At 51.1% G+C, this 21,832-nt stretch overlaps 4 protein-coding genes across 11 annotated transcripts; 1 reads left to right on the plus strand and 3 right to left on the minus strand.

The window, feature by feature from the left end:
* Window positions 1-7: 7 nt before the first annotated feature.
* Window positions 8-5,871, minus strand: TM9SF1 (transmembrane 9 superfamily member 1). 3 transcript variants are annotated; one of them, XM_047736902.1, is made up of 6 exons: window positions 5,735-5,871; window positions 4,717-5,078; window positions 3,082-3,703; window positions 2,451-2,636; window positions 1,246-1,519; window positions 8-676 (listed from the first exon to the last, which is right to left on the minus strand). In XM_047736902.1, the coding sequence occupies exons 2-6, from the start codon at window positions 5,059-5,061 to the stop codon at window positions 283-285; spliced, it is 1,821 nt and encodes a 606-aa protein (XP_047592858.1). In that variant the 5' UTR covers window positions 5,062-5,078; window positions 5,735-5,871; the 3' UTR covers window positions 8-282. The 3 variants fall into 3 exon arrangements, with proteins under 3 accessions (XP_047592858.1, XP_047592857.1, XP_047592859.1); XM_047736901.1 differs by lacking the exon at window positions 5,735-5,871 and adding an exon at window positions 5,391-5,526; XM_047736903.1 differs by lacking the exon at window positions 5,735-5,871 and adding an exon at window positions 5,391-5,526 and having other exon boundaries at window positions 4,717-5,093.
* On the plus strand, window positions 5,802-14,159 carry TSSK4 (testis specific serine kinase 4). 4 transcript variants are annotated; one of them, XM_047736925.1, is made up of 4 exons: window positions 5,802-5,902; window positions 12,449-12,663; window positions 13,072-13,438; window positions 13,884-14,159. In XM_047736925.1, the coding sequence occupies exons 2-4, from the start codon at window positions 12,452-12,454 to the stop codon at window positions 14,064-14,066; spliced, it is 762 nt and encodes a 253-aa protein (XP_047592881.1). In that variant the 5' UTR covers window positions 5,802-5,902; window positions 12,449-12,451; the 3' UTR covers window positions 14,067-14,159. The 4 variants fall into 4 exon arrangements, with proteins under 4 accessions (XP_047592881.1, XP_047592882.1, XP_047592880.1 ...); XM_047736926.1 differs by having other exon boundaries at window positions 5,837-5,902; window positions 12,421-12,663; XM_047736924.1 differs by lacking the exon at window positions 5,802-5,902 and adding an exon at window positions 11,818-12,085 and having other exon boundaries at window positions 13,811-14,159.
* Window positions 14,160-15,503: 1,344 nt separating this feature from the next.
* CHMP4A (charged multivesicular body protein 4A) lies at window positions 15,504-19,519 on the minus strand. Of its 2 annotated transcripts, XM_047736936.1 has the most exons (7): window positions 18,884-19,327; window positions 18,404-18,490; window positions 17,607-17,756; window positions 17,338-17,515; window positions 16,787-16,901; window positions 16,253-16,388; window positions 15,504-15,821 (listed from the first exon to the last, which is right to left on the minus strand). In XM_047736936.1, exons 1-7 carry the CDS (start codon window positions 18,888-18,890, stop codon window positions 15,763-15,765), a joined length of 732 nt encoding a protein of 243 aa, XP_047592892.1. In that variant the 5' UTR covers window positions 18,891-19,327; the 3' UTR covers window positions 15,504-15,762. The 2 variants fall into 2 exon arrangements, with proteins under 2 accessions (XP_047592892.1, XP_047592891.1); XM_047736935.1 differs by lacking the exons at window positions 18,404-18,490; window positions 18,884-19,327 and adding an exon at window positions 19,362-19,519.
* A 410-nt stretch (window positions 19,520-19,929) lies between these two features.
* Window positions 19,930-21,667, minus strand: MDP1 (magnesium dependent phosphatase 1). 2 transcript variants are annotated; one of them, XM_047736944.1, is made up of 6 exons: window positions 21,485-21,667; window positions 21,313-21,373; window positions 21,130-21,240; window positions 20,472-20,579; window positions 20,233-20,380; window positions 19,930-20,126 (listed from the first exon to the last, which is right to left on the minus strand). In XM_047736944.1, exons 1-5 carry the CDS (start codon window positions 21,519-21,521, stop codon window positions 20,281-20,283), a joined length of 417 nt encoding a protein of 138 aa, XP_047592900.1. In that variant the 5' UTR covers window positions 21,522-21,667; the 3' UTR covers window positions 19,930-20,126; window positions 20,233-20,280. The 2 variants fall into 2 exon arrangements, with proteins under 2 accessions (XP_047592900.1, XP_047592899.1); XM_047736943.1 differs by having other exon boundaries at window positions 20,295-20,380; window positions 21,485-21,665.
* Window positions 21,668-21,832: the final 165 nt, after the last annotated feature.

The raw sequence follows: 21,832 nt of genomic DNA on the forward strand, positions 1-21,832 counted from the left end.
TACAGGATCCTTTTTCTTAATAAATTTTATTTTGATAATTGTAAAAAGAAAAATCAGGACGAAAACTAAAGGCAACTTAAAAAGTTCAAATATATACTCCTTATATAATAGAGATTTGTAATTTTCAGGCTCTCCGGGGGAAAGGAGGCCCAAAGGGCAAAGGGGAAGGCAACAATGCCATCACACAATTCAGTCAATTAGAAGAGACGTTGGTAAGAAAGATCAGTGGGCCTCTGGACGTGAAGAATGGGAGAGAAGAGCAATAATTTTGTCACTCAAAACTCAGTCCATCTTGAGGTTAACATAGATATAACGGATGAACTTTAGGGAAGAAAAAAAGGAGATGGTGCCTAGCATGAGGAAGAAGACATAACCAGTGAGTAAGGAGTAGCCAAAAAACTCTACTGTCTGTACCGCCCCTGACATGTTGGAGCGCCGGGCATAGTAGAAAACGGAGTAGAGGAAGATGAAGAGCCCAGTGGAGCCAACACTCAGCACAGATCGCCACCACCAGCGGTAATCCTCCCCAGACAACTGGAAGTAGGTGAGCGCAATGGAGATGCATGCCCCCACGCTCAGCAGGATGGCGAAGACAAAGAAGAGGATGCCATACAGAGTGTACTGTTCCCGACCCCAGACTGTGGCAAAGATGTAGTAGAGCTCCACAGAGATGGCACTGTGAAGAGAAGACACAACACACCGCATTAAAGGGCTGTGCACCCCCAGCACAGTGCCAGCTCCACACCCAGCCACCACCCCTCCGTGGTACCGGGTCACTGTGGAAAGTGGGTCTGCTCCAGTCCCTCCCTGGAGTGCCTGGCTCCATGGGGACTCTTCTACCCATGACTTGCTGCAGTCGTTTCAAGAACATCTGCCCTCATCCGTTCAGAGCAAGGATCTTGCCTGTTTGATTTTCTGCTGTATCATCTGCCTGGCACTAGAGGTCCTCAACAGATTGAAAAAGCAATGACGTGGGCTTCAAGCACCACGTGCTGCCTGTGGACACTAAAGTCAGAAACCAGAAAGATGGTGAAAGGGAGCAGTGTCTCCGGAGAGCTTCCTAAGTGAGACACCCTCACCTATGAACTGCTTCAAGCGGAGTCCTGCTTGGAGAAAGGAGGACCCATTTAATGATCTCTTACTGGTAAAGCTGAACCAGGGATTATCACTCTTGTTGGGTTAGGGTCCTGGGAAAGGAAAAGTCAGGAATCTGAGAGTGATGGCCATGGCATAAAGGGAGGATACCTGAAAGGCAGGAAGCCTCCAACAGTCATGTGGATGAGTGTAGATTTGTACCATGGCTGGGGTGGGATTTCCCGGGCGATGTTCTTGGTGCGACAAGGTGCGTCAAAGGGGCTAGCATTGTTCTTCCCGAAGATGCCTCCGATGACCGTGAGGGGAAAGCCCACCAGCAGCCAAACTGTCAGCAGCAGCAGTATGGTGGTGGCTGGCAGAGCCTGTGTCGAACCATTAGCCCAATGCACCGAGTTCACCACACTCCACGTCAGGAAGAAAGGCACTGCAGGGATGGGCCCCCAGAAGGAGGGTCAGCAGGGGGAAGTTGCATCCCTGGGACCACCCACTTAGACTAGCCCTGACAGGGAGAAAGGGTGTGAAGTATCCTGCTCCCAGGCAGACCTCTGCCCTGCCATAGCCCGTTGTTTCCGTTCCTTATCTTAACATCCCCTCCCCCATCCATTATCATTAAAGAACAAGGCAACTGTTAACGCTGTTACATAATGATCTAAGAGTAACACAATCCACCTGCCTCCAAGGCCCTATCCCTCTGTGGTATCCTATCCAGGATTCCTAGCATGAGACATCCCTTTGGATTAAGGCCTTGTTTTCAGAAAGCTCTGGTTCAAACATAAATGTGATAAAATATAAATCAGGATTGGGAACACAAAAGGCTTAGAATGCACACTATTACTGCCTTTGAAAGGACGAACTGGCTTGTAAGGCTAGAGTCGGGTAGCCACCTCCAAATTTAAAAAATTACTTTAAGGGGGGGGGGTATCAAAAAATAAGTTCCCAAAAGAGTGTTATTTCATTCTTGATGTAATGGTCAAGAATACGGGATCTTGAGTCACGGTGCCTAGGTCTGAAACCTGCTCCACTCCCTCTTAGGAGTGTAATGTCAGGCAAATTACTTAACCAGCCAGAAGTTCATTTTCCTCATCAGTAAAATGGGGACAATATTACCTTCACATAGGATTACTGTGAGGATTAAATGAGAGGAAGGGGTGTTGAGTGCTTACCATGCTGCCTAGAACATTTTGCAAAAGAAATGCATTCTTGTCTTCTGAATGGTTTTGTTTTGCATATTTTTATTGCTTTGATGCAATAAAAATAGAGTGCTTTGAAGCACTCTATTCCGGGTTCCACAATGTGTTCTAAGTTTCTCAAATCGGTCCACCAGGCCAGCCCACCAGGGAAAGGGCAGTCCTCACCAGAGAAGAGGCTGGTGGTAAGAATGATGTTCCACACCCAACGCTCGCCTCCAATCTGCCGGTAGAAGTGGCTGGACACGTAGCCAGAGATGCAGCAGGTCAGGGCATACAACAAGATGGCTGCCGAGTTAATGGCCCCATGACGGTGCACATTGAACATGCCCAGCAGCGCCATGACAATAATGCCTGCAGGGTGGTAGTGGAAAGCCTGTGTCAAGTCCTAGTCTTTCCCTTTTCTGGCAATTTCAGAGGAATTGGTCCCTTCCACCCAGACCCAAGGTCTCCAGAAAAAAAATCCCCTAATTCTGTTGTCCAGCAAACCCACAGCTGAATATACACATCCTTTCTTTCTTTTTTTTTCCAAGTAAGCTCCACGCCCAGTATGGAGCCCAAAGCCGGGTTTGAACTCATGACCTTGAGATCAAGACCTGAGCTGAGATCAAGAGTTGGATGCTTAGCCAACTGAGCCACCCAGGTGCCCCATACACCTCCCTTTTGAGGTCACCCCACCCCGCCTTCGGTCTGCCCCTCACCTTGGACAGAAGAGAAGATCTGCAGATCTTTCCAGAACAAACCACCTGCTTAGTTCTACCCCTTGAGAGAAATCCCTGATTAATTTTTATCACCTCACCAGTGCCAAGGGCCAGGAACTGGGCACCCACACCAAGCACAGCACAGAGCAGACCACGGTATGGAGGGAAGCGGAAGACATCTGTATGGATAATTTTCCAGCCATTGTCACCTTGGTCAAAGTCATCACCAGAACCTGCAGACGTAGTCTCCTCATCCAAGTTGTATCGAGCCAGGTCGTTTCGAAGCACACGCATGAGAATGACAGCCACAAAACCCACCAGTAAAAACACAAGCACCATGGAATTGATGATGGACAACCAGTGGATTTCCAGTGTTCTCGGAAAGAAACCACCATCATCACCACGGCGCCTGTCACTCCGACGTTCCACTGAAGTCTCAGACCAACGCACACTGTATGTGTGGGTGAGGCCTAGGAACTCATCGGGTCGTAACCCATCTAAGCTGTGGGGCTTGACGTCCCGCACTGAGACATTGGCAAATATAATTCGATCTCCATGGAATTCTAGATGGAAGTCCAAATGGGTCCAGAGCCCTATTTTGTGGCTGTGAGGCAGGAAGCCACTCTCCTCCATGTAGCCCACAAAGCCACGGATTGGCAAGTCGTCCACTACAAATTCGAAGTAGTACAGTTCCTCAATGGCCTGGCGAAGTTGTTCCACCTACAAAGAGTAAGTCAGGAGTCAGACACGGCCTCCCCAGGCAGAGGGTTAGAGCAAGATTTCACAACCTGGACACCACTCATATTTGAGGCTGGATAATTCTTTATTGCAGGGAGTTGTCCTGTCACTATAATAAGCACCATACCTGGCTCCTTCCCACTAGGTGTCAGTAGCACCACCAACAGTGACAATCAAAATGATCTCTAGGAGACATTGCCAAATGTCCCTTGAGAGACAAACTGAACTGCCCCCTGTTAAGAACCACTGGGTTAGACCCTAGTATGCTAGGATTCTCCAAAGAGAGCAATATGACTTGATAGGGGTTAAGGTGTAGAAAAAGGAGAAAGGCAAGGTGGAGGAAAGTCTGGGTAAACTAAAGAAAAGTGCCCTAAGATAGGATCTGCTAAAGAAAAAAGCATCACGGGGGGCGCCTGGGTGGCTCAGTGGATTAGGCCGTTGCCTTCAGCTCGGGTCATGATCTTGGTGTCTTGGGATCGAGCCCCGCGTCGGGCTCTTTGCTCAGCGGGGAGCCTGCTTCTCTCTCTCTCTCTCTGTCTCACTCTCTGCCTACTTGTGATCTCTCTCTCTGTCAAATAAATAAATAAATAAAATCTTTAAAAAAGAAAAAAAAGAAAAAAGCATCACGGGAAAGATAAGAGTGTAAAGGAGCTAGTTAAGAAAGCCAGTAAGTAGGTATGGAAGGAAACAACTATGCAGCAGTGACACAGGTGGGACCTTATTACCAATAAGCGGCTTGGAGTCAGGAGCTCTGGGCTCTAGTGTCACCTCTGTAATTCAATATCCACGCAGTCTTGGAAAAGTCTCTTATGAGCAAGTATGTTTCTTCCTCAACTGAATGCAAATAATACCACGAGTCCTGCCTACCAGTGGGGTTGTAGTTAGAATCGAGTCGGGTCATTTCCATAGAGGTGCTATAAAACCATAAATTAGGAGGCACTCTTATGAGTCCCTGGGAGGGAGGGCGAAGCACTCGCCAATGCAGAGAGGCTGACCTGTGCAGAATTGAGCTGCATGTGGCACAGAATTCTCTTCTCCACATTCTCCCGAAAGCGTATCTCATACAAAGACTCGGCCATTCGGTCCCCATCCAGCACTTCACCCAGGCTAAGGCTTTTGTGACGGATCTTCTCAGGGCAGCAGACCGGAAGCTGATAGTAGTGGTAAGTCTCCTGAGGGTTGTGGTAGGGTCCCACTTTGTTGACGTAGAGAATGACGGGGTCACCGGCCTTGTAGTGTGTCACACCTTCCACCCCTGGCTCATAACCTGAGCCCAGCAGCAGTATCAGGACTGGCAACCACTGGCAGCTCCAACTCCGCGGCTGCCCTGGGACTGTCATCCTTAAGCCAGTGGAACCTGTTTGGGGGAATCCTGCAGTTATGAAAAGCAGGGATCAACTCCTGACGCCCCAGCTCAGGTCCTTCGAAACGAAGCCCCATAGCTCCAATCTCTCCCCCTGGCCGCTCAAACCCTCCCTCGGGAGGCCGCCCCCCGACCCCAATACAATCCTGTCTCTGTCCGCCTCTGCGCTCTCGTCCTCTAGATCTGGGGTCCCCGTCCCACAGTCCGCCTGCCCTGGACCTCCCAGCGCGCCCAGCCCGTTTCCATGACAACACCACGCGGCCTCGCGCCTCCGGCACCTTCCCGCGACACCAGCGGGGTCCTCACCAATCGGGTAGGGCTGGCCTCCGCGGCGCCCGCGGCCTCCGCGGCCCCGTAGCTGCCCTTGGGCTCCTGCCCGGGTCTCCCCCAGAGCGGCGCGGAGCGGCAGCCCGGAGAGGACCTGAGGACCGACCTCCACGGGGTTGGCCGCCGCGGCGCCTGATCGCAGCGGCTGCGGCCGCAGCACGCGGGACACCGCACTCGGCTGAGTGAGGGGCTCCTCGAAGAGGTTTCTCCAGCCAGGAGGCCGGCCCAGCTCCGGAGAGCCCGCAAGGCTCGGCTAGTCCGCTCCTCCGGCGGGGCCACCCCACTGGCGATGTGCAGAGCAGCCCAGGACACGTCAGTCTTACCACTTCCGCCTCTCCCTCCGGGGCCTCAGCCCGGCGGAAAGCTCCTAGCTTGGAGCGGAGAGGGGACCACGCCCCCACCACTGCGGCCGCGGCGCAGCTCGGCCGACGGCTTCTCGGGCAGGGGCTACAGCTGAGGCCAGGCTGCGCGGCCGTGGACGCCCCTTCGGGGTAAGAGTCGCTGCTGGGCCTCCCGCCCGTCCCCGGGGAGACTTGGGGCCCGGGCGGAAGCCCGGGAGCCGCGTCCGCCGCCCGCGTCCAGTGACTGTCCCGGAGACGGAGCCGGGTTGGTGGCTGGGCCCACACCTAGCGGACGCCCGGAGCATTTGCTAGCTGAACCAATCGGACTCGCCCCCAACTGCAGAGGGCGAGCTCCGAGAGGCGGTCGGTGGCCCCAACCCGGGCGGGGCGATGGGGGGCGGGGGAGTGAGACTTTGGGTGTCACTGTGCTAGGACAGCTCTGGCACGGTCCGTGCAAGGTTCCTGGAGTCTGGATCTCTCCTCACTGCTCTCCCAATCCGTCACGAATGGTCTTCCGCCGAAAAATAAATATATGAATAAAAATATTTTCCCGGGGCTGCACCGGAGGCCTCCCTGGCCATATAACGACCATCCCATATTCGAAGTTAGGCAAGCCCGAGCCAGGTCTGGTGCGGAGGCAGGCAGAAGAGACAGGGTGTCACCCCTTTTATCTGGTGAGTTGGGCAGCCTGACAGGGTTATTGTTACTTTAGGTAAAGAATCTGGGCATACGTTCGACTCTTTCTTTGTTTTTGTTCGTATTTATCTGTGTACGTTCGAGCTTAATTTCGTATTGAAGGTTATTCTGGAAAAGTTTACCTTTGCCTGTCTCCGCTACTTCGAGGGCGTCTGCCATTAGGGGAATTTTGAAGATCAGACCCAGGAGCAGTGACTTCCTTTTGGCCAGCGGGAGGCAACATTTAAGGATGCAGACTTAAGGTTCCCTTTCCCCGCGGAAAGACGTATCTAGTACAGGGAAAAAATCCTAAGTGGCTTCTGACCTGAAAAGTCCTCCATTTACCCTCTTCTACCCTTTCTGACCTAGCCCTCCTCTCTGCAGGAGGAGGAGGTGAGGTTCTAGGAAGTAGGAGATTGAGTTTTTAGCTAAATCAGTGAATTTTGTAATTAGAAAAGTAACTTAGAGAAGCCAGAGACCTGGGACTGTTTCTCACTCTCCCATCCCAATCACCAGCCTCCTCAGATCAATGCTGTCAAGCCCCCCTGCTGCTTATTTCCTCAATATCTTCCAAATACTTGCCCTCCATGGCTACCTTGGTTCAGATCCCATCCTCTCTGACCTAAACTACCACGACAACCACCTTGCTAGTCTCCTGGGCACCTCCCCTCTTGGGTCCATTTTCCAATCTGCTGCTGTGAAGACTCATACATCTACACACTGTATATACTATTCCCTGCAACAGTGGTTCTCAAATCTTGGTGTGTATCACATTCGGCTAGAAGCTTATTAAAAACAAGGAGCTCGGGGCGCCTGGGTGGCTCAGTGGGTTGGGCCTCTGCCTTCGGCTCAGGTCATGATCTCAGGGTCCTGGGATCGAGCCCCGCATCGGGCTCTCTGCTCAGCAGGGAGCCTGCTTCTCCCCCTCTCTCTCTGCCTGCCTCTCTGCCTGCTTGTAATCTCTCTCTCTCTCCGTCAAATAAATAAATAAGTCTTTAAAAAAAAGGGGCGCCTGGGTGGCTCAGTGGGTTAAGCCGCTGCCTTCAGCTCAGGTCATGATCCCAGGTCCTGGGTTCGAGCCCCACATCGGGCTTACTGCTCAGCAGGGAGCCTGCTTCCTCCTCTCTCTCTGCCTGCCTCTCTGCTTACTTGTGATTTCTCTCTGTCAAACAAATAAATAAAATCTTAAAAAAAAAAAAAAAAAAAAAAAAAAAAAAAACAAGGAGCTCTGGGTCCACAAAATCAGGATCTTAAAGCTCTGGGTCCACAAAATCAGGAGGTGACTAGGCATCATGGTTTTTTAACAGGCCTGGACTTTGACCATTTTGATCAAAATTTGACCATGAATACACAGGAGAAACTCCAAAGGCTTGGTATATGAGGCCTCTCAGACCTGGATCTTTATTACTTCTCCAGGTACATTACCCTTTTGGAACCCTATTCTGGATTCAAATTAGAATCTTTTTTTTTTTTTTTTAAAGATTTTATTTATTTATTTGACAGAGAGAGATCACAAGTAGACAGAGAGGCAGGCAGAGAGAGAGAGAGAGAGGGAAGCAGGCTCCCTGCTGAGCAGAGAGCCCGATGCGGGACTCGATCCCAGGACCCCGAGACCATGACCTGAGCCGAAGGCAGCGTCTTAACCCACTGAGCCACCCAGGCGCCCCTCAAATTAGAATCTTGAATGTCATGTTCTCTCAAGCCTGCAAGCCTCATACGATTCCTTCGGCCTAGACAGCCCAGTCTCTTTCCCTATTTATGTGCCTGGAGACTCCTCTTGAACAGTGCAAATGCCTCTTCTATAAAGCCTGCCTTTACATCTTCCAGTCTTTGTTTATAGCACTTTATCTCACTGTACTGTTATTTTACTTATGTGTCTGTCGTTCTTGCTAATTACTAACTACCCCTAGGAAGACTGTAATTTATCCATCTTGATATCCTCAGGACTTAGCAGTGTTTTTGTATAAAGTAGGCAGCCTAATACACATTTTCAAATGAACTGGTTTACCCACTGGACATGAGGACAGAGCTGCCACCAAGCCACCTGTCCAGAGGAGCAGATGGACAGGGCTGGGGGTGGGGGGACTTCCTGACCACGGTATGCCCTGGACAACTCATCTTGCTAGTGTGAGAATGTAGATCTAGCTTCCAACAAACTTTGTAATTACCCTGCCAGCAGGATCAGCAGGCTGTTCATAAGTAGGAATTTACCAGTAGCCTACTGCATAATCTGTTGTTGGAATTGTTTTTGTAAGACAGCAAATCTCATTCTTCTCCTGTTCTTTCCCTGCGTGCCATGCTCCCACCTTGCTCACGCAAGTCTTATATCCAGGTAACCCCTCTAGCAAGAGACCACAATCTCTTGTCCTCCGTCATTCCCTCCAGACTTGTTCTTGTTTCATGGAGAACTGCAACCCCTCCGTTTGTCCCTCTGACCTTTTTCTAGCTTGTCTTTCGAACCCATGTGGCTTAGATTCTGCATTCTATCATTTCAGCCACATTCTTGCCTGTGTTCTTGATGCCTCTTTTCCATTCTTTCATTCCAGCTAGCCGGGGAAACCTTAATCTTGGGTTCATCTGTCAATATTCAAGCACCTATGGGGCGCCTGGGTGGCTCAGTCGGTTAAGCATCTGCCTTCGGTTCAGGTCATAATCCCAGGGTGCTGGGATTGAGCCCCGCATGGGGCTCCCTGCTCAGCCGGGAGCCTGTTTCTCCTGCTCCCTCTGCTGCTCCCCCTGCTTGTGCATGCTCTGTCAAATAAATAAAATCTTTTTAAAAAATATTCAAGCACCTATACCCAAGATACTAAAAAAAATCTTAACACTGTGTTAAAATCATGTGTCTATAAATTATGTTTTTAACTTCAGTTGGACCCCAGTGCTGCCCAGTGATCCTGCTTATTTTCCAGATCAGCTCTCTTCCATTCTCCACAACCCATTCTTCTCAAACCTCTGACTTCATCTCCCTCTTCTTGTCAGTTGACCTCCCTTACAGCCCTAGCGGGAGATGCAAGCAGAAAAAACACAATTACAGACACTATGTTAGATGTGGTGACAGAGAAAGTACTCAGGCTCTGGGAGCACCCAGGAAGGAGGAACATCAAGTTTGGGCTTGAGCAGTCAGTAAAAGGTGTCCTTAAAATAGCTCATGAGCTAAGTCCTCAAGGAAGAGTAGGGGTTTGCCAGGACAGAGGGAACAATGAAGGAAAAGTAGTTGTTTGGCTGGAGCACTGCATGTATTTTAAAAGATAAAACTGGGGGCATCTGGGTGGCTCAGTTGGTTAAGCATCTGCCTTCAGCTCAGGTGGTCCTGGGATCAAGCCCCTCACTGGGCTTTCTGCTCAGCGGGGAGCCTGCTTCTCCCTCTCCCTCTGTCTACAGCTCTGCCTATCTATACTCTTTCTCTGTCAAATTAAAAAAAAAATCTTGGAAAAAAAGGATAAAACTGGAGAGGTAAGCAGGGTCAGATGCTGAAGCCATATAAAAGAATTTGGACTTGATCCTGAGACTGGGGAAGACAATGAATTGTTTTAAGTGGGAGTAAAATAAGTGTTATGCTTTGGGGTTCAGGGTGAACACTGGCGGGGAACAGAAAGCTTGCTAGAATTGATGGAGGCTTGACCAAAGTGGCAGCCACTTCAAGAGGCCGGAATATATTATTAAAGATAATTAGGAGGCAGAGGGGAGGGTCTAGGATGACACCTGGGTGTGTAAACTGAAGACGACTGTAGAATTTAACAGAGGGCGCCTGGGTGGCTCAGTTGGTTAAGCAACTGCCTTCGGCTCAGGTCATGATCCCCTGCTCCTGAGATTAAGCCCCACTTTGCTGGAATTCCGATTTCTCCCTCTCCCTCTGCCTGCCTCTCCCCCTACTTGTGCTCTCTCTCTCTGTCAAAAAAATTAATAAAATCTTACCCCCCCCCCAAAAAAAAAAAAAAAAACTTAACAGAAAGAGGCAGTCTAGGCCAAGAACATAAAGAGTTCAATTTTGGACATGGTGAGTTTAAGAGACCTGAGAAAGACCTGTCCATGTGATGTCCAGTAAGCTACTGGATGCGGATCTGAAGTACAGAGGACATCTGGGGTAGACAGGAGATTAGGAGCAGTCAGCACTGATTTAATAACTAAAGTGTTGGGAATGGGTGAGATCCTAACAGGAGAACATAAAGCCCAGAGGAAGTAAAGCCTGTGGCAGGATACGATGAAGGGACAAATAGAGAAGATAAGGCTCCAGTGAAGTCTGAGGAATGGCTAGAGGGATAAGAGGAAAACTACAGAACTTAGGGTCATGGGAAGCAAGATAAGAATGCATTTCAAGGTTCACAGGTGGAGTCTCTTCCATCCCTTCGATCTGAGATCTCATAACCTTGTAACTGTTTTTACTTGTATAAAGGTATGGAGGTGATGCTCTGCAATTTTGGAGCCTAGGCGTAGTTGATCGTGCAATTTCTGATTTTTTTTCCTTTTGAAATTCAGTGCTACTCTGAGGATTGCTGGAGGGGAAGGGGGCAGGAGGAATGAGGCGGCTGGGTTATGACATTGGGGAGGGTGTGTGCTCTGGTGAGTGCTGTGAATTGTGTAAGACTGATGAATCACAGACCTGTACCCCTGAAACAAATAATACATTACATGGTAATTTTTTTTTTTTTTAAGCAAAAGAAAAGAAAAAGAAATCAGTGCTATTATGTGGAGGAACTCTGGCTAGTCTGGCTGGATGGTGAGACCATATGCGGCAGAAACAAACCATCCCAGCTAAGATGAGACCACCAGAAGAACCACCCAACTGAGCCCAGCTCAATTTGCAAAAAAAAAAAAAAAAGTGGTGGTTGCTTTAAGCCAAATAAACAAAAAAACACTGTAAGGTTAAGATTCCTTAGAATAGGCTTCTACAATGCCTTGTAATTCTCTGTAATATTCTAACATGTGTGTTTCTCATTCTGGATAATAAAGTCTAGGAGAATAGGGTGTTATTGGCGATTTTATCCCAGCACTCAGCATGCGGCCTAGCACACAGCGGATACTCAATAAACATGTTTGTTCGACTAGATCTATAGGGGGTCTCACCAGACTGCAGAAGTTGTCTCCAGGAATATGTTCCACAGTGCACCATTCTCAAGCCTTGTGGCCAGTGGTGGAAAGAAGGTGAATTGTGATGTATGTGGAACATGGGACCCTGGGGAGTTCCGTAACCAGGAGGAGAAAGAAGCAACAACAGCTAGTGGTGACAAAAAGAACTGCTGCTCCCTTCTTCCCCCTCCATGTTCCTAGTGGAGAGTTGAGCCCAGCATCCCAGACTTGTGTGACTATATAGGCAAGCATTCAGAGACTGACTTCACTTTGGTACCCTAGCCCTCAGTGGCTCAAGGTTGGCTTTCTGAGCAGATAATAGGCTTTTAAGTAGCAAAGTTCCCTGCTCTCAGCAAGCCCAACACCATGGGGAAGGGAGACACCTCGGAGGTAGCACCACCCACTTCAGCCTACCGCTCTGTCATGGAGGACTATGGTTATGAGGTGGGCAAGGTCATTGGCAATGGCTCCTATGGGACGGTGTATGAGGCTTACTACACAAAGCAGAAGGTGATGGTGGCTGTCAAAATCATCTCAAAGAAGAAGGCCTCTGAGGACTATCTTAACAAGTTCCTGCCCCGTGAGATACAGGTTGGAAAGGGGGCCGGAAAAGGGAACTGATACCGAGCTGCTTAAGACTTCTCAGAAGGGCTATGTTAGGAGGGGGAGGAGACAAAACACCCCACCCCACCCCCTCCCAATCAGGGCTGAATGTCTTCCTAAGCAGATGGAAAATGATTTGATGGAAATTCAACCTCTTTCCACCCACCCACTCACCTCCAGCCCCTCACAAAGTAAAAGTCCAAAGCATAGTGTTTGCCCACAGACCATGCAGGCCTCTGGAGCTTAATCCTCTTGCAAAGTTCTAAGTTAGTTAGAACAGCAGGAGGAGGGCTGGGAGCACAGCCAGGGTTCTCCCTTCCCAGGTCTGATGGGTCCCTCTTCCGGGGCCAGGTAATGAAGGTCCTGCGGCACAAGTACCTCATCAACTTCTACCAGGCCATCGAAACCACATCCCGAGTGTACATCATTCTGGAGCTGGCTCAGGGCGGGGATGTCCTGGAGTGGATCCAGCGCTACGGGGCTTGCTCTGAGCCCCTTGCTGGCAAGTGGTTCTCCCAGATGACCCTGGGCATCGCCTATCTGCACAGCAAGGGCATCGTGCACCGGTGAGGGTGCTGCCACCAGGCTGGGGCCCCTGGGCTCTCCAGGGGGTTTCATGCATGTTTCCCATTTTCTGCCTTCTTTTCTCCTCCCTTGGCCTTCCTCAGTTATCTAGGCCCCTTCATCCCCTCTATCTAAATTCTCTGCTCAAGAACACTTCTGTAGCGCCCACTGTGAACACGGCACTGTGAACTACAATGACGAGCCCCCCGTGGTCCTCAGGTACCATCCTCTCTCACCTTTGGGCTCTGCTCACGACTCCATGGCTCCTCCTCTCTTCCCTGTGTCCGCCTAAGGGCACCTCTCTCCACTTTGCCTTTTCCATCTCTAGCCTCTGACCCCTGGCCCTTCAGCTCCCGGTCTAATACTAAGCCCTCTCCCCAGCCTGACCCCCAGCCTTTCTGCTGCGGTAGGGACTTAAAGTTGGAGAACCTGTTGCTGGACAAGCGGGAGAATGTGAAGATATCGGACTTTGGCTTCGCCAAGATGGTGCCTTCTAACCAGACAGTGCACAGTAGCCCTTCTTACCGCCAAATGAACTGTTTTACAAACCACCTCAGCCAGACCTACTGTGGCAGCTTTGCTTATGCATGCCCGGAGATCTTGCTGGGCTTGCCCTACAACCCTTTCCTGTCTGACACCTGGAGCATGGGTGTCATCCTCTACACTCTAGTGGTCGCCCGGCTGCCCTTTGATGACACCAATCTCAAGAAGCTGCTGAAAGAGACTCAAAAGGAGGTCACTTTTCCATCTAACTACTCCATCTCCCAGGAGTGCAAGGTGCTGGCTCCCCCAGGAGGGCTGAGGCCTAAGGGATGACCCACAGGGAGGGAAGACCCATTCCAGGCCTCCCCACCCTGGGGGAGGCTCTTCCCCACAAGATCCATCTCATACTTTAACCCCAGCCCTAGAGGAGTTAACTGGGAGGGAGCTAAAAGGGACACCCCTGGGCTCCACACCTTACATGACAGCCCTAAGCAGGTTTTAGCCTCTGTCTCTTTAGGCCAGAAAGGGATTATGCAAGTTTTCCCCCAAGGTACCCTTCCTTTCCCTCTCCTCCACAGAGTTAAATGCCTGGCTCTTCCAGATAAAATCAGGACCACACTCCCTTTCACCAGAGTGGTGTGATGGGCTCTCCTGCTTCTCTCTTAGGTCCAACTGCTCACTGCCCGTGTGGCACAATGGGGGGCGAGCTCAGCCAAGACCTCTCTTTCCCCTGCCCTAGAACGTGGTCCTCCAGACGCTACGCCAAGCCACCAAACGGGCCACCATCCTGGACATCATCAAGGATCCTTGGGTGCTCAAGTTCCAGCCTGAGCAACCCACCCATGAGATCAGGCTGCTTGAGGCCATGTGCCAACCCCCCAGCACCACTAATCGGCACCAATCCTTGGAAATCAATACCTAAAAGTGGTTGAAGGAAGGGGTTGAGAGAGGAGCAAAGCAGGAGGGTCTGGGGCTAAAAATCTTTTATACCAAAAATAAATCTGATTTAGTTTCAGCAGCTGGGGTCAAAGACACTCTTTCTACAGGGGAACATTAGCAGGGAACACTTACTGAGGGTAAGAGGTGGATTTCTTTCTTTCTTTTTTTTTTTAAGATTGTGTTTATTTATTTGACAGAGATCACAAGTAGGCAGAGAGGCAGAGAGAGAGGGAGAAGCAGACTTGCCGCTGAGCAGAGAGCCCAGTACGGGGCTCGATCCCAGGACTCTGAGATCACGACCTGAGCTGAAGGCAGAGGCTTAACCCACTGAGCCACTCAGGCGCCCCAAGAGGTGGATTTCTAACCAGAGTCTGTAACCAGTCATCTTGGTATCTGTTAAATCAACAGGGTAATTCACAATGCAGCTCATACGTGGCTCATGGGGGAGAGGGTGCTGGGATGAACACCCACTTTTGGGAAGCTTCATTATTCTGGCCAAGTAGATGCTCATTATTTTACATCTCTGTGCATTCTAAATGATCAAGCAGTGGGGAAGAGCCCCAGGTTGCTCTTTGGTTATGGCTCTGCCTCTGTATAACAGTCAAAGGGATGGCATTATTTGTTTTCTTTGAAATGGGTATCAAGATGGGTGAGATATCCTGGTTCCTTCTCCCTTCTCCCGATGCCACTTTAACCACCACTGAACAATCCTCGTGCATCACGGCCCCTCGTCTACTGCTCTTAGAAACAGAAATGACAAGGGCACCTGAGTGGTGCAGTTGGTTGAGCGTCCCATGCTTGGTTTCTGCTTGGGTCATGATCTTGGGGTTGTGGGATTGAGCCCTGCATCAGGCTCTGTGCTCAGGGATTCAGCTTGGGGTTCTCTCTCTCCTCCTCCCTATGCCCCTCCTGCTTGTGTACACATACTCTCTCAAAATAAATAAATCAATCTTAAACAACAGCAACAACAAGACACCAAAATGACAGTTCAAACCAAGCCTACTAATCATGGACTGTGAATAAAGGAAAGCTACTTCTTTCTTTAACCCTGTATTCTCCCTCCCTGTCCTTGAAAATGGACTTTGCAAAAGGAAAATGAGTAGTAAATCATGGGGCTGTCTTGGCAGAGGCATGACTGGGGGTAAGCAATGGCAGAAGACTCAGACAGCTCTGCATGGTTCTAAGATATATAATCCCTGTGCTTAACCTCAGCACTAAGCAAGCACCTCTAGGACAGACCAACTTGAAAGATAATAGCACCTACCTAGAACATAGGAGGTCAAGATATCATCAACTCCCATTTGTTACCTGTTCCAATACTTCATTACTCCCTTCATTACTCGCATTGTGATTCACTGCTTGACACAAAGCTCCAAAGGCCAGGGAAGAGTTTCAGGTGTAGACGAGGCAGTGTAAGCACTGTGGTTCCATCGGCCCGATTTTATTGCGAACAAGGGCACCGTAAGTGCAATCACAGAGAAGGGAGCCTGGGGGCTCCTCTCACCATGGTCCTTTTTCAGAGTTGAGGCAGGGAGGGGAGGGCGACAACCCCTTTTCACAAGGTCACACTATCATCCTCAGCAGGACCTCCCCAAAAGGCTTTGTTCCTTTACCTTAGCACTTGGCACTTAAGGAAAAGGGACCAATAAGGCAGCACCGGGAAAACAAGCCTATACTCATCAGGATACCCACTCAGCCAACTGCTTTAGGGCTTCTTCATCTTCATCTGCTTCAGGAGCTTCGGGGAAAGGACACCCAGAAAAGAAAGAAGTGTTAGGGCCGTAGCAACTTCCAACAATCCCCTGCTAGAATGCTGAGTCTGCTGAATTTTGTCTCCCCAGCAAAGAACCTAAAAGTATGGTCCTTGGTGAGCTTGGTGAGCTGCTGCTAATTCTCTGAGCACCCCCATACTAATTAGGAGAATGTGCTGCTCTCTCCCAGTACCTGCAGCCCTATACCAGGGTACCCAGCTTGCCAAGTGAGGGTCAAGCGGGACTTTAGTCTTTATTCCTGCTCAGTCAGGTGCCCTTATGCAGTCAACAACCTGTGCAACTGTAGCAGCAGTCCTCTCTGCCTGGTTCCTTTGAAGCAGTATATAAGAGGAATAATCTTTCCCCATATCTACCCCACCTCCTCAAGTCCTTAAGACAATAGAATAGCCCTGAATACCTGGCCCTGCAGGCAGATGTGTAGAGGGTACACTGGGCAGTTCGATGGGGGGTTCTTCCTCCTTGTCACCCACAGTTAATAAGTCCCGGGCCAATTCTTCCTGCTCCAGCTCCTCTAGCTCCTCCAACAGTTCATCCTGGATACGGAACAACAAAACTGTTCAACCTAAAGAAATGAGGGGGAGCCTGGGTAGCGCAGTTGGTTAAGCATGTGACTCTTGGTTTCAGATCGGGTTGTGATCTCAGGGCCCTGATCTCAGGTTTGTGAGATCGAGCCCTATGTCAGGCTCCGAGCTCAGCACTGAGTCTACTTTAGACTCTCTCCTGCTCCCTCTACCCCACCCCTCCCACGATCTCATGCTTTCTCTAATTAAAAAAAAAAAAAAAGATGAAGAAAGGGAATTCGTACTTCCAAAAACATACCACTTCTAGAGTCCCTCTCCTCCCACAAACTTGCCCCATGATTCTCTCGGGCCTTCCTTCTGGCTGGTCTCTTGCTTTCTCCCATATTTCCTGACCCCTCACTCCCAGTCACCTCATCCACAACATCTCCAAAGCCCACAGGCTGAGAAATGGCATCTGAGATCTGCTGGGCCACCTCCTGTTGTTCTGTGATGTCAGCCATCAGTTCATCCACCTTGTCAATGTCCCTAAGAACAAGATACACAGCCAAGAAATCAGGCAACAACCCTCCTAACGCTCCTGTCTTGCCTGAATGAAGACCCCCGCCCCCACCACCTCCTGTGGCCTGAGGCTGATAAATCCATGGCCATCAGGTAGAAGAGATCCCTGGGAAATTGTACGGAGGCAAGGCTGGCCTGAGGATTGGCAAGAAGCCACAGTGGGGAGGACAGGCTGCACTCCCTTCTCTGAAGGGTCTTCAAAACTTAGAAAAATCATCTTTCCTCCCTATAATGACTTAGCCAGCAAGGAGACCTTACAGGAAGCAAGAAGACTGATAAAGATCTCGCTGTCATAGACATCTGTACCGTAAATTCCCATTCTGAGAGGTCTTAAGATTCAAAGTACAATACAAGTTACTTTCCCCAGTGCCTGGGCCCCCTGCTGCCCTCCCCCCGTACCCACATGTCCTGGTAGGCCTTCTTCATGCCTTGGGCAGCGAGCTCCATGGTACGAACCACTTCTGCATTGGTGGTGGCATTTTCAATGGCCTCACGCTGAAACTCCAGGGTGGATAATGTTCCATCGGTTTGTGCCAGCTGTTGTTCCAATCTTTTCTTCCTCCGCAAAGCCTGTAGGGCGGCTGATGTGGCACACACCCTGAACATCAGAGCTGGAAGCCCTTGATTCCTACCTGGGCCCACCCTGTTGGCCCCTCTCCCCCATCCCATTACCTCTCTTGTTCTTGATCCCATGCTTCTTGGCCATCTGTAGCTCCTGTTGAATCCTCTGCTCCAGAAACTCCTGTTTCTTGATCAGTATCTTCTCTGTGTCTTTCAGTTTCTGTATTGCCTCTTCAGGGGTTGGCCCCTTCTCTTTCTTCCCTGGAGTCCCAACCAAGCCGGCCCATATTGTGTGAAGGGAAAAAATCAGCCACCAGTCACCAAGTGCAGAGTGTGTGCTACCCACTCAAAGGCGGTCCTGTCAATCCCTAAATGATTCTCTACAATGAATGTACTATCTTCAGTTTACAAATAGGGAAAGAGGCACAAAGATGTTAACGTGGTTTTGTTTTTTAAAATCACAACTACTGGGGCACCTAGGTGACTCAGTGGGTTAAAGCCTCTGCCTTCGGCTCAGGTCATGATCCCAGGATCCTGGGATTGAGCCCCTGATCAGGCTCTCTGCTCAGCAGGGGGCCTGCTTCCTCCTCTCTCTCTGCCTGCTTCTCTGCCTATTTGTGCTCTCTGTCTGTCAAATAAATCAATAAAATCTTAAAAAAAAAAAATAAAATCACAACTACTAAGAATGGAGAAGGAATTGAAATGTGGCTTCCAAATCCAGTATTCGCTGGCTATTCCAAGCTGCCTTTCAAGTCATTTCCAAGCCTTTTTGTTGTTGTTGTTAAATAATAGACTTTATTTTTTGGAGCCGGTTTAGGTTTACACTGGAAGGTAGAGTTCCCACCCACTCCCTGCCCTCACACACGCACAGCTGTCCCATTATCACATCCCCGCCAGAGTTTGGTCACTTTTTATAATCACTGTTCCACTTGCTGTCCTAGGAGATGCCCAAGGTCCTGATTCCACAGGATCAAACTGAATGAAGTACAGGGGCTAGAGGGAAAAAAAAAAAGTCTGGTCTCAATTTTCCCCTCCATCTTCTGCACTTCTAAGAGTTATTCTAAAAAAAGAAAAGAAAGAAAGAAAGAAAGAAAAAAAGATGGCCCTTGCCTGCTTAAAATCCTTCCAGACTCTATTGCCTACAGGATAAAACCCAAAACTTTAATGAGACATACACGGCCATTCCTAATCTGGCCTTTGTTTACCTCTCCATCCTCACTTCCTTCTACTTTCCTCTTTTTTAGCGGGAGCCGCGCGCGCTCACACACACACACACACACACACACACACACACACACACACACACACACTCACAGCAGCCAGAACTCCTTTCCCCTAAACACACCATACTCCTTCCTGTTTCGCACACAGTGCCATCTTCCTGGAGTCCCTCATTCTGGATCACAACCCCCGCGCTGCTTCTGTGCTTCCCCGGATAGTGGGAACATCTCCGTCATGGAATAGCTACACCACACTGTGTATGTCCGTTTCTGCTTGTCTTCCCCCACCACGTAGGAGCTTTAAAAGTAGGCAATCTTTCTTCATCATCTCAGATCCCCTCGGCCAGCATAAAGGAAGCACCCGTGTTTTGGAAAGGGCAGGACGATGACAGGCGGAAACTCACCGCCCCAGCCTGAACGGCGAACCCCCACCCCCGCTCACGCCCGGGGCCGGACCCCCTCTCTTCTCTCCGGGATGGGGGAAGGCAGGCAGCCGGAGCCAGGCTCTCGGACAAGGCGGAGCCTCCTGGCACGTGCGGAGGCCTCGCTGGGCAGCGGATGGGGTTTTCGGGCCAGCACGGGGCCCCCGCCTTCCCCCCAACCCCCTTGGCCAGAACCTTCCGCCGACCGGCTCGCCCGCACTCACCCCTCCCGAAGAGTCGGCTGAGACCACTCATCGCCACCCTCGCCTCTCCCGCCGCCGCCCCACGGCTTCCTGCGACTTCCGCCTTTGCTCGGGGAGGGTGCCGCCTCAGCGCTCCGAGGCCCGCCTGGGCCAATCGCTCCTTGGGGCACCCCGGCGACATCATCAACTGGAGCCGACGAGGCCCCCTTCTATCACGTGACCCGAGCCACCAGCGGCGCCCCTCCCCACAACCCTTTAGCGCCACTTAAAGCCGCCGCTTCGCTTGGGGCTATTAAAAAGGCCGCCGCACCCCCACCCCAAAATTCAGTATTTGTTTTCCTGGGAGTGTGCAGGGTCGTGCACCACACTGCTTGGCGCCAGTGGAAGAGTTCTTCAGGCCCTTGACAGCGCTCGGCAAGCGGGGTGCGGATGCGGCGAGCACAAGGCGGGCACAGTCGGGGGCGCTATAGATTTCTCCGGCCCAACCTGATGAAGTCTAACGCCACGCACTCCGCTTCTTGGCCCCCCCGCATAGCCGAGGCCGGCTACATCGCTAGGCAAACAGAAACAAGCCGGAAGATCTCTTCTGTCACACACAAACATACTTTAATAATTTACAAATACATCTGGAAATGCCTTCCCGATTTCCTTTCCGTTTTATGCCTCCGGTGAGGCTCAGCCGCAGGACTGGACCTCAGGGTCCAGCTTGGGCCTTTGCAAATGTCTCTAGTCCCTCAGTTAGGGTTTGAAGACTCATTCCATTCTGGACAAGAATGCAGGTAACTCCTAGGAAGAAAAGAAGCCACATTTCATCAAGCCTGTTTTTCCTCTCATCTTTTTTGGATGTCACCCAAATACTGTCACGCAAACTACCCATCCCACACACACCTACCTAATCCCCCATTGGAACCCTTTCTCCTCGTTCCCCAAATGGCTAATCTCACCACTCAGTACCCAGTTTGCTGACGTCTATGATATTCCGCTTCTCATCATCAAAAAAGATCATCTGGGAGAAAACCACTCCAGTCTTCTGCTGCAACCTGTGCAAGGAGGGATAGGGTAGGACCCCGCTGGCTTCTTAGCTCCTTCAGCCTCTCTGGGCTCCCTCCTGCTACCCTCATCTCCACCTACCTTTCAAAGTGGGTGACCTTGCTGCCGGGATAGATTTCCCGATGAACAAAGTATCTGTCAAGGTCAAAGAGCTCCAGAAGCTGCTTGGCCCCTTCGATCTCCCCGGTCCTGCAGTAGGGTGTCATAGATGGGATCCGGGGAGCCAGAGCGGCAAGCCAAGTTATATTTAACCAGGGAGAAGTCAACTTGCTATTTTCCCAGGACAGGTAGGCATCCTAGGTCCTCATTTAACTCTCTAGCCTTCCCGTCTAACACAGGCGGCGCCGAGCCAATGTTTATTAAAAGCACGGGAGAGGGACGCCTGGGTGGCTCAGTTGGTTAAGCAGCTGCCTTCGGCTCAGGTCATGATCCCAGCGTCCTAGGATCGAGTCCCACATCGGGCTCCTTGCTCATCAGGGAGCCTGCTTCTCCCTCTGCCTCTGCCTGCCATTCTGTCTGCCTGTGCTTGCTCTCTCTCCCTCTCTCTCTCTGACAAATAAATAAATAAAATTTAAAAAAATTATTAAAAAAAGCACGGGAGAGTGTACAATTACAAAGCTATGCAAATGAATGCAAATCCGCACGGCCGAAGGTTTTCTAGCCCAGGGGTGCCGCGAGCCCTCCCCCGCCTGCGTCACTCAGCATGAGACCAGTAGCGTTTTCTCTTCGCTCTCCCTACCGTGAAGCGGCCGCCACGGGCACGCCAAGGTCCTGCAACCGTCGCAGGACTTCGGGCACCTCTGGGTATAGTCGGACGGCCTGGCCCCGCCGATCCCGGACGGCCCCGTCGCTGCGGGGCGAGAGCACGCTCAGCTGCGGCCCGGGTCCCAGGCCGGCACCGGCCTCCCCAGCGCCGCCTCACCTGCTCCTGTGGAACGGCGGGTCTACGTGCGTGTCCACCCAGAACGGCCAGAGCGTGTAATCTGCGGGAGGACGTACGGAGAGCTCAGGCTCCGAGCGCGCGCGCCTCGGGGGCCGCCGCCGGGGTTTGGAAGAGAGCGGCCTGCGAACCTCCCCAGTCCCGGTCCCCTCACCCAGATCGAAGACCGCCAGCTTCGGGAGCCGCTCCATGGTGGGCGCCAGCAGGCTGCGCGCCCCGAGGTTAGGCGAGCCTTATCTTCTCGGCGGCTCAATGAGCCGCCCCGCCTGCCTTACAGAAACCACGACTACAGCGTCGCCGCGCCGGGCCGGGCTGTCGGCTGGAGACTGCGCAAGAGCGCCTTCTGATGGTGCGGCGGGGAGGACTGCAGTAAAGTGCCCACGCTACAGCTGGGGTGGGGGCACCGCGGCGGTCCAGCCGCTTCAAGGCACCTTCTTCCCTTGCTCCTCCGCTCCGCCCAGCCTGGCCAGAGTCGGCTAAACTAGAGAAGCCAGAGAAGGGA

The sequence above is a fragment of the Lutra lutra genome, chromosome 7 (genome assembly GCF_902655055.1).
Source record: "Lutra lutra chromosome 7, mLutLut1.2, whole genome shotgun sequence".
Lineage (NCBI taxonomy): Eukaryota > Metazoa > Chordata > Mammalia > Carnivora > Mustelidae > Lutra > Lutra lutra.